Source organism: Vicia villosa, unplaced genomic scaffold (assembly GCF_029867415.1).
Source record: "Vicia villosa cultivar HV-30 ecotype Madison, WI unplaced genomic scaffold, Vvil1.0 ctg.000756F_1_1, whole genome shotgun sequence".
Classification (NCBI taxonomy): Eukaryota; Viridiplantae; Streptophyta; class Magnoliopsida; order Fabales; family Fabaceae; genus Vicia; species Vicia villosa.
This window is the reverse complement of record NW_026705338.1, coordinates 319569-330468: the sequence shown is the minus strand read 5'-3', so window position 1 is coordinate 330468 and position 10900 is coordinate 319569. Positions and strand designations below refer to the sequence as shown.

Sequence of the window (10900 nt, the reverse complement as noted above, 5' to 3'; positions counted from 1 at the left end):
AGCACTAAAGAGACAAACTTATATCTGATGGTATATTCTGATTTATAGTTGTTGTCTTGAAGTTTTACTCAGATTCAAAGTTGGAGGACATGCAAATACTTTAATGCCAAAGTTAGTCACTATTAAAAGTTGGAGGTATTTTAGGGTTAGTGTTCTGGGTCAGTCAAAGGACCAAAAGAGCTCATGCCTATATCCATTCAATCCACTCCACCAAGTTCAGGAAATAATATTGGTTCACGCGGGAATTCTAGGTACATTATTTAATATTCATTTTTTACTACTCTCATCTTGAGCTCTGAACTGACTTGGGCGTTAAACTTCCATGTCGCACCAGAAGTTCACTTTAGCAGTGTTGGAGGATAGGACTACCGCTTCAAGATTCGACATCAACGGACCACATCCAGTTTTGCTTCTTGAACCAAACAGTGGTGCCATTTATGAGAACCGACTTCTGATTCCTACGGTTTCCACGATTCTTAGTTCAATTCTCAATTCGATTACTGACAAACTCCTCTATATAAGAAAAAAACACGTTATTTGAAGAAAAATTTTCTTCCATTTGAAATTTTCTATTTCACTCGCACACTAACTTAGGCGTTTAAGTGATAACCTTGTAAGTTAACTCATTGTCCAAGAATCAAGGTTGTGCCATGAGGCTAGACTCAAGTTAACTTTTCCGATCGGCATCTTACTCTCGTGCAAAACAGTCATTAAAAAAATATTGTAAAAAATATTGTAAACTACAACGTTCCAAGCTATAATTTATTTTAATTTTATGAGATTTGCGAATCACAATAAATGAAAGACACACATTTATATAAGTTTCAGTGTAATGTAAAACATTCAGTGCATTGCCAACATAATTAAAATATTAGTTGTTTATTTCAAAAAAAATCATATTAGTTGTTTATAAATGATATATTTGCATTGCATATAAGTAGTTTCTTAAAAACAATTTGTTCACGAATAAACTGTTTCTCCAAACATTACCTTATAACTTATATACAAACAATAATATCAATAACAAACCCCATGTCATATCACAACAACCAACAGTCATGGAGCAGATTTTGCAAATTAATTTAAAATGAAGCAAGTTTTTGAACTTATTTTAAATTTGGTGCCCTTACACGTCGGTATGTAAAGCCTTTAATTAGTTCTTTGACTAGATTGAGCACTGAAGATTCCTCTCAGAATCATATGTGAGTTTGAACTTCTCATTCAAGTAGTCCTCACTACGTATTGGTGGGAATCTGCAACACAACATTTCTCAAAAATCTTATAACATGATCTTACGTGTAAAAAATATATTTTTAGGTAGCTTTCTATAAAGATAAAGACTTTCACTAGGGACCTATGATTTATAATATTACTAATCTTTAAGGGCTGTGTGTGTCTCTTTACTTTTCTAAACTTTATCATAAAGATCAAACGTTTAAACACACTATATTGTGTCCAAACACATCAAATTCCTTGACAGTCTTTTGGTATTTCGGATGTACTTAGGAGACAAAAGTGATAGATTAGTGGAAATATTTTAATAAGTGAGTCCTATTATTTTAAATGGACACTAACTGGAAGATAAGTAAATTGAGCAAATAAAAAACTCCTTTTCTTTTAAAAACTTGTGTTGTTTAGTCCAAGTAAAAACTGAGATTAGTATCCCTACCTTTTCTTAAAGATTTAACTTTTGCTTTAGATAGCTTTTTAATTACAGAAAATATATTTTCAAGCTTTTATAGTTTTAATTAATCTTTGACATATGAATACCAGAGTAGGTAGTTAAACAAACCTTAATTGGATAATATTTTTATTTACCTAGGTGGAGATGATTCACTGCAGCAACTTTCAAAGCATTCCACCACACAGTCTGATGGTGGATCCATGAAGAATGCCACCTGCAAAATTGCATATCATCACTCATATTTCAATGGAAATATATATGCTAATCACGCCAGTAAACTAGAAGACCTCATCAAAATGAAATCAAACAAGCCAAATCTGTAGAGCCATGGATAGAAAGAACATTATCAATTCTCACCATCTTCTATATCATATTCTTCGTTCTACATTTTAGGAAAAAATTAATTATAAGACTTAGAACCATATCAACAAAGAACTGAACTGTTTCTACTTTCATTTATTTCTTAAACAGTTCACTCATACTAACAAATTATTGTGTTCCTTGAAAGAAAAAATTGTTGCCAAACATAACATGTTTATTTTAGTCATATGACCTTATAAACTATAACCTCAAAAATTGACCTTGCTAAACAGAGACTATAAACTTCTCCGCTAGTTTATCTGTCATTCGCGCTACTTTTTATTAAACAACCTAACTAGTTCAAATTCTTGCAATGGCAATGTAGCACTTTGGTGAGACAACAAAGATAGAGAGATTTCATAGTTCAACTACGCGCAATAATATAACATACTAACTACTAAATAAAGCAAATAAAAAGTAGTTAGTAATTACAGAATATCGTTCTTTTCCCGTTGGCATCACCCTGTGAAGTGCGGACCTACAAAGTAATAATAAGAAATTGAGAATGATATAAACCGTTGATAAAAAATAAATCTTGTAAGTTGTTGGGTGATGGAATTTTTACTGGTATAAACAATTTGTCCACCTCTCCATCATGTCTCCAATGTTCACAATCATGGCCCTGCATATGCAAACATAGAACACCTAGCACTATAAGAGAAAGAAAAAGTAAACAAACTTCAAAGTGATAGTAACATATCATTTACAAGGCTCTTAGGCATGAACTAACCCTTCTACATGAGGCACATCCTCCCATACCTGTGGTTGCTTCAACTTGTCCTTGCAGATCTTCAAATATAAATTCTTAAATCAGCAATTAAGCAAATGCTAACTTTAAACATAAAGTTGATCATGGGATCAATGTGATATATTCTTGATGACAGAAAGTTATAATAAATATAAAATGAGAACCTGAAGTCCAGGAACACCATTGGTCAATAGGAGAGTGATCATGCCATAATCTGAATGAGCAGAGGCACCACATATCTCTTCATTAGATCCCAATTCACCTGATGTAATTTATAGACATATTATCAACAGTAAAAGGGGTTTTAGGTTTGAAAAAAAATCTTGACTCTACTAATAAATCAACAGAGAAAATTCTGTATTTTAATACTAAACAACCTTTAATTGAGCAAGAATTGCAGTTTTTGAATCAAATATAGCAACATTGATATGCAGAAATAAGAGTGTTTTCTTCGCCTTCTGCGCTACTAGGAACAAGAGTGTGTGCAAAAATAAACAATCACATTTGAAATAAATATTATAATATACCATATGATTCATTAAATGTAGTGTATTATGTATCTCGTTGATATTTGAATTGTGAACTACTGCCAAATTGATATGCAGTATAAGGTATCAAAGTTATCCTTGAAAAGTTAGAAAATATGCAACACATGGCACACCTGGATAGCGCAGAAGGCGAAGAAAACATTCATGTTTGTTTAAGGCACTGATCTTGTCAAAGTAGTTTTCATCTAGATTCAAAGACAGGGCGATTAGAGACAACAACTTTTCGCCAGCTGACCTGTGTGTGACATATAAGAAGAATACATTTTAAACTCTAATCTGCTTAACAAGGGAGAAAAAACAAAAGAATGTGAATTTGAATGTTCAAACTCATCCAAGCCATAAACTCGCTAAAAAAAAGAGAGCAAAGTTCTTGATAATAAATAGGCAAAAAAAAAAAAAATTTAACATAAGTTTTCGGTCTGTATAAATATATCGGCTTGCGTTTGAAGAAAGTTTTAAAAAAAATTAAAAATGATATATTTAACCCTAAATAAACCTTACATTAATTTCCAAAAAAAGGATTCCAATGTAGGTCTCCAATTTGGGAGTAATTCTGCAGTATCATTGCCAGAAAGAAAAAACAAAATTAGAGCAGAAAATGAATTTAGATTATTCCTAATTAAGAATGAACACAACCTTGAGAAGGCCATGGATTGAGACGAACACTTGTTGCATCTGTTAAAGGACCAATGTAATAGCTCTCTTTTGAATCACCTGCTTAATCATAAAGAATGATGAAATTAAAGAAAACTAAGCAATTGCAGAGAATTATTGTTTGGAAAAAAGAAGAAAAATGACCTTGGGAGAGTGAAGTAGTGTCAAGTTTCTCAGCATATAGAGGAGTATAACCTCTATAGTCTTTGCGACGCAAGTTAATTTTGTGTTGGATTGGAAGTGAGAAGAATTTCGCACTTTCCTCGAACGCTTGATTCAGAAAATCCTCATCCACGCCATGGTTAACAAGGTAGAAGAAACCATACTCTACACATGCCTATTCTAAAGTATATTTTGTTATGATACATAAATTAATCGAGTGTTGAAGTAACAAGAGTAGTATTGAAAATCAACCTGACGGATGGAACTGGCTGTGGAGAAACGGTGAGGAGAGGAGAGGTCTATGATAGGAAGATTCAGTGTTCCCGTTACCGTCGCGGTCACCGCCATGTCCTTCATTGTTCACTTGGAATTTCAGTGTCGCTAATAATGGAGCTTTTCGGGAACTCCTTGAACTCGTATCCACGTATGCATTACTGTTTTGAGATTCCGTGTGCAACTGAAAAATTTGAAAATTATGGTGGGAGATTATGTATAAGCATTAAATTTGTGGGAGCTGTGGTCCACCGTTTACCAAAAGTATGGATTGATCCAGGATTATAATGTCCACTTTGCAGAAGTTCGCATTTCGTGGAGGACAAAAATGTGGTGTTGTTGGTTGGACTATTGGAGTTCTAATGAGTGGAGAAGGACGTGAAATAAAAAGAGATGGTGTTGGCCTAACAGGAACCAATGGCAAGGCTTAAGAAAGACTTTCGATAAGAGGTGACATGTGAATGTGACAACTTTTGTTACTAAGGGTGGGGATTGGATCCTCTCCTTCCATTATTTCTCTCCATTTATCTCCTTCACAAATTTGTCTCTATCTCTCACTAACATTTTCCCTCTCTTCTTTTTTATATATTATATTTTATTAATGTTTATTATTATTACACTTGTTTGATTGAAGGAGAGGGATGTATGGAAGGAGATGATCCAATGTGCTAAGGGTGAATTTGGTTCGAGGTAGATGGTGGGGAGGGGAGGGGAGTGAATATTTTTAATTAAATGTGTTTGGTTCAAATTTTATGAGGGGAGGGAAGGGGAGGGGAGGAAAATCCCTCCAAAACACACTTTTTGCGTTCCTCCAAATCGGAGGGATTTGGAGGGGAGGGGAGGGAATCTCAACTTTAATATTTTAAAAATTATTATAATTACTATAATATCCTCAGTTTAATTTTAACATTTTAAAATTATTCATTTTCTTTTGTATTATTGTTCTCTTCTGTGTGATTTTTCTCGATTGCTTCTATCAACTTATTATAATTATTCTCCATCTTCAAATTATTTTGAAATTTTTGTCCTTAATATAAATCATAATCATTTCATTTTTTTGATTTTTTTTATAACTCTTTTATGTTTATTTATGTTTTTTTTTCTAATTTTGTTATGTATCCTATTATATTTTCTTTTATATCAAATTTTAAAATTTTCATTTTAATTTATTTATTTATTTTATTAAAAATTGAAAACATTTATATTTAATAATAAATTATTTTATATATTTTATGTGTTAAATAATTCATTACAATTTCAAAGTTGTTATCAACATATAGTTTAATTTGTTTTTGAACATTTTATTTGAATTAAGTGAACTCAATTTTTTAACGTTATGCAGTAAATTATAACTTTTTAGTCACTCAATATTAGAAATTTTACTAACAAAAAAGTATGTATAGATTTTTCACATTTGAATATCATATTGTATCACTTATATAAGATAATAAGGATAAAAGTGTAAATTATTAATAAAACCCCTCCCCTCCCCTCCTGAACCAAACATACTTTTAATTAAAATTCCTCCCTTCCCCCCCCCCCCTCCCCTCGTTTGAACCAAACACCCGTCTGATTAAAAAAATTCCCTCACCTTCCCTCCCCTTCTCTCCCCTCCATTAAAATCCCTCCCCTCCCCCTCATTTGAACCAAACACACCCTAAGAGAATGAGACTTTACAAATAATTTGCTTATAAAAAAAAAGAAGAGACTTTACAACAAATAGATGCGGTAGTTCCTGCCTATACAAATAACGAAATAAAATATTAAAATAAATAGTTATTTGCCAATATTCTAGAATATGTTAACAAGGTTACAAAACAATTTTGTTCGGTAGAATTAGCGGTTGTGTGATAAGCTATCTTATAGCTGATGGCTGATATAGCTTATGATTGTGTTTGGTAAAATTAGCGGTTGGATGATAAGTTAGCTTATAGTTTATGGCTGATAAGCTAATAAAATTGTTTCATAAAATTAGCGGTTTAACTACCTGATAAATGTAAACTGACATAAAAATATATTTCTTAATTAATAATTAAATGTATATTTAAAATAATTAATATTTATAAGGGTAATAATGGAAGAAAAAATGATAAGCTATAAGGTATAAACTAAAACGCTATTTAGGCTTTGTTTGATAAAGCATAATTTTTGAGCTTATGTCTTATAAGTTATTGCTTATAAGCTCATATGACAATTTGGACCTGTTTGGTAACGGTCTTTTTATCACTAACTTATAGCTTATTTTTCAGACGCTATTTCAAATAGCGTTTTAGCTCATAGCTTATATCTTATAGCTTATCATTTTTTCTTCCTTTTTTATCCCTATTATTTTAGCATAAACTCATTTTTATCATTTATAATTTATTTTAATTTTAAATTAAATAATTATGTATTAAATATCTTTTATGTCATTTTACATGTATAAGTTACTTGAACCGCTAATTTTACCAAACACTTTAATTAACTTATCAGTTATCAGTCTCAACCATCAGCCATAAGCTATAAGCTATTAGTCATCAACCATCAACTATAAGCTATAAGCTATCAGCTAGCTTATCAGTCGACCTCTATTTTTACCAAACAGACCCTTAAAATAGCGTCTGGAAAATAAGTTATAAGTTAGTAAAATAAGTTATAAGTTCATGATGAAAAGACTATTACCAAACAGGTCTTTGATTATCATACGAGCTTATAAGCTATAAGCTATAAGCTCAAAATAGGACTTGCCAAACAGAGCCATAACTGATGGCTGATAGTTTATTGTTGATGACTGATAGCGGATAGTTTATTATTGATGGTAGATAACTAATAGCTGATAAACTAATTAAAGTCTTTGGTAAAATTAGTGGTTTAACTAACTGATAAATATAAATTGACATAAAAAGATATTTATTAATTAATAATTAAATGCATATTTAAAATAATTAAAATTTATAAGGGTATTAATGGAAGAAAAATAATAAGCTATAAATTATAAGCTAAAACACTATTCAAAATAGCGTCTGAAATATAAGCTATAAGCTAGTAAAATAAGATAGAAACTTGTGATGAAAAACGGTTACCAAACAAGTACTCCCTCCATTATCTTTTATAAACAAATTTTACTTTTTAGGTTCATTCCATAAATGATGTATTTAGACTACATATAAACTAGATACACCATTTATTGAATGAACCTAAAAAATAAAATTGCTTATAAAAAGGAATGAATGGAGTATTTTATTATCATTCGAACTTATAAGCAATAAGCTCAAAATATGATTTGTCAAACAGAGTCTTAATAATTTTTTTTTAATAAAATACTAACTATGCTAAGTTGTTAATCGAAACTAATGTTACATTAGGCAAATTATAACTATTACCTCAATAGCATACTAACAAAAACTAAAGTATTTCGTAAGTATGCTACTAAGGCTTTGTTTTGAGTTTATGTCTTATAGCTTATAGCTTATAAGTTCATATGACAATTTAGACTTGTTTGGTAACAATCTTTTATTCACTAGCTTATAGCTTATTTTATTAGCTTATAGCTTATTTTTTAGACGCTATTTCAAATAGCGTTTTAGCTTATAGCTTATCTTTTTTCTTTCTTTTTTATCCTTATTATTTTAACATTAACTCATTTTTATCCTTTATAATTTATTTTAATTTAAAATTAAATAATTATGTATTAAATATCTTTTATGTCATTTTACATTTATAAGTTACTTGAACCACTAATTTTACCAAACACTTCAATTAACTTATCAGTTATCAGTCTCAACAATCAGCCATGAACTATAAGTTATCAGTCCTCAGCCATCAGCTATAAGCTATCAGCTAACTTATCAGTCAATCGTTATTTTTACCAAACAGATCCTAACAATAAAATATTGCCACAGTATGATACTAACAAAAATCAGAGCTATAATATGCTAATTAGGACTATTTACGGTTAAGAATGCATATCTTCATCCCCATTTCAGCCTTCAAATACAATTCGCAACTCTGTTTTAGATTTCTATCGTTGGGAGATTTTCTCTGCATTTTTGTCTCCTCAAATTCTTGCGGATTTCCATCATTTCCGCGAAGATTCGTAAACTTTAAAAAGAAAAAATATTTTAACTAAATTAATAGTAAAAAATTCAAAAACTAATCACAAGAGACTAAAAAAGTAATCTTCCCTACAACAAATACAATATTTTCTAACAAAAATTTAATTTGGTGAACTAAATAATCAAGGTAAAATCACTTTCATTTGACACCTTACTTTTAATTTTAATTTTTTATTTAAAAATATATCATCTATTCTTTCGATTGGCAGGAAAATTGATTGGAAAGTCCCTAAGGACAAGCTTCAATTGGCAGCAACTACAATTTTGTGTTTTATTTATAATTATAATGGCACATTCCTTTTTATTATTTTAATATTAAAAATAAATAATATTTCCCTTGGTTTACTTTTTAAAATCGAGGGGAAATGCTCCCCAAGTTTTATATATACCATGTACTCACTCTTGCCCTTAATCTAACTCATTTTTTTGACTCCAAACTTCATTTTCCATTTTTGAATTCATATTCCTCCCCTAAACAAAAAAAATTCTTTTTGTATTGTTCTTGTTGTTGATTTTGTTTATGTTTCTGTGTTGTTAGTGATGTTTTATTGTTGTTGTCGTGTTGTTATTTTTAAGAATAATTTCTCATTATTGTCATCAAGACAAATATTCAATGATTTATTGCTTTCCTTGTTTGACAACGTTGAAAAACATATTCCTAATCATACTTTGAAGATGTTGAAACTCAAACAGAAAATGGTCAATGTAAGAAGTTGTAACTAATATTTTTTCACCATTCGCCACTTTTTTTGTTCAATAAATGTTATCTATTCCCTCAGTTAGATTGACAATCGAGGCCTTAGGTGTAACACCTAATTTCTACCCGGTAATTTATAATAAAATCAGAGTGATAAAATTTCGACAAAACAATGGGATATCACATTTCAACATAAAGCAAACAACCTGTATTTCATTTAACATAGATACATAGCGTTCGGATGAACAATTTAGGCCATTCTTTATTCATATGAAAACATAACAACCTTTTTATTAATTACGCAGCGGAATCACAACTTTCAACTTAGAAATCATTTACAACTTTATTCAACTAAAACAAATTTCAACTTATAATTATTCAACTAGGAACTCAACAACTAAGATAATAACAACATTGAAACAACAATATAAACATCCCTTGAGTGCTACGTATCTGAGCGACAACACCAACTTGGACTCGATGAAGCTACTAAATCTTCATCATTGCGAATCACCTGCACGTTACCAGTATAAAGGTAACGGCTAAATAAAAGAAAGAGTGAGATATTGAATCAATATAAACAGGTGTATGATAAACAATATATTAGATTAGATCATACAATTATCACCATTTTATAACAACAAGTATGCAACAACCGATAAACAATTTAATAACAACAACAGAACAATTTCAATCAAATCATCACATTCACATAAGAACTTGAATCAACACAACTTAGTAGCAACAATAACCTTAACACACAACTCAAAATGCGACTCAACTGTGCACATGCATATGGTACCATTGGAGCAGAACTCCCAACTTAGAAATTGCCAGTTTATCGAGGCATCAAGGCATAAGCTTTCGTCGCTAATTTGCCAATCCAGACCAACCTGGTGAGCATAGATCCAACTTAAAAATTGTCAATCCAGGCCAACGTAAATATGCAAATGTATGAATACAATAGTCACATACAACAACAATAATCATCGCAAGGTATAGGCCTACATCAACACTGTACCAATAGACAGAGGTACTCAACGTCGCTTCAACACTGGCCATAGGCCTACAACTTAATCAAATTATCAACAAAAACTTATAACAATAGCAACTCAACAACAACAACATATTCAAAAGCAACTCAATTCCATCAACATTGGTTATAAGACCTGCCACTCAATAATGCCCATAAACCGGGACAAAACAACTTATTCAACTGTACCTGTCAATTAACAAATCCGACATAGTTCTAGCACAACGAATCAACCAAAAATAATTACAAGTACATACGAGCTACTGCGACAATTTTCAACCAATTCTGGACATCTAATTATACCGCTTAATTAGGCTAATGCAGCTAACCGATACTGTTTTTTTTTTGCACTGCTGCTGTTATCAACCACCATGATGTTGTACTACTATTACCAAAATCATACTGTTACCATTATTATACTATCCATCTCCAATCTATATTACTACTGTCAACTAATCCAAACTTTGTAACTCAATTAATCTAATCACTGCACCTCTACTAAATATATAATTTACCTCTACTTCTACTTCTTATTAAAGTCTTCTATTAAGAATTACTAGTTTTCTATCTCAATGACAACTCTACCATTTTATTATTTCCTACTACTATACTGCTATATCAATACCAAATTCCTAAATTTAATAAGT

The 10900-nt window shown here is 30.7% G+C and overlaps 1 protein-coding gene across 2 annotated transcripts; it reads right to left on the bottom strand.

The window, feature by feature from the left end:
• Nucleotides 1-903: 903 nt before the first annotated feature.
• Nucleotides 904-4816, bottom strand: LOC131630958 (uncharacterized). Of its 2 annotated transcripts, XM_058901698.1 has the most exons (11): nt 4409-4814; nt 4139-4331; nt 3977-4054; nt 3842-3893; nt 3454-3575; nt 2957-3054; nt 2775-2833; nt 2610-2666; nt 2477-2522; nt 1819-1898; nt 904-1253 (listed from the first exon to the last, which is right to left on the bottom strand). In XM_058901698.1, the coding sequence occupies exons 1-11, from the start codon at nt 4511-4513 to the stop codon at nt 1166-1168; spliced, it is 978 nt and encodes a 325-aa protein (XP_058757681.1). In that variant the 5' UTR covers nt 4514-4814; the 3' UTR covers nt 904-1165. The 2 variants fall into 2 exon arrangements, with proteins under 2 accessions (XP_058757681.1, XP_058757682.1); XM_058901699.1 differs by lacking the exons at nt 3454-3575; nt 3842-3893 and having other exon boundaries at nt 4409-4816.
• Nucleotides 4817-10900: the final 6084 nt, after the last annotated feature.

Coding starts and splice junctions, on each gene's coding strand:
- LOC131630958 (XM_058901698.1), bottom strand. CDS start 4,513: ATGAAGGACATGGCGGTGACCGCGACGGTAACGGGAACACTGAATCTT. Junction 3,894..3,976: donor CAATCCATGGCCTTCTCAAG/GTTGTGTTCATT, acceptor ATGATACTGCAG/AATTACTCCCAAATTGGAGA. Junction 1,899..2,476: donor CGGGAAAAGAACGATATTCT/GTAATTACTAAC, acceptor GCAATTTTGCAG/GTGGCATTCTTCATGGATCC.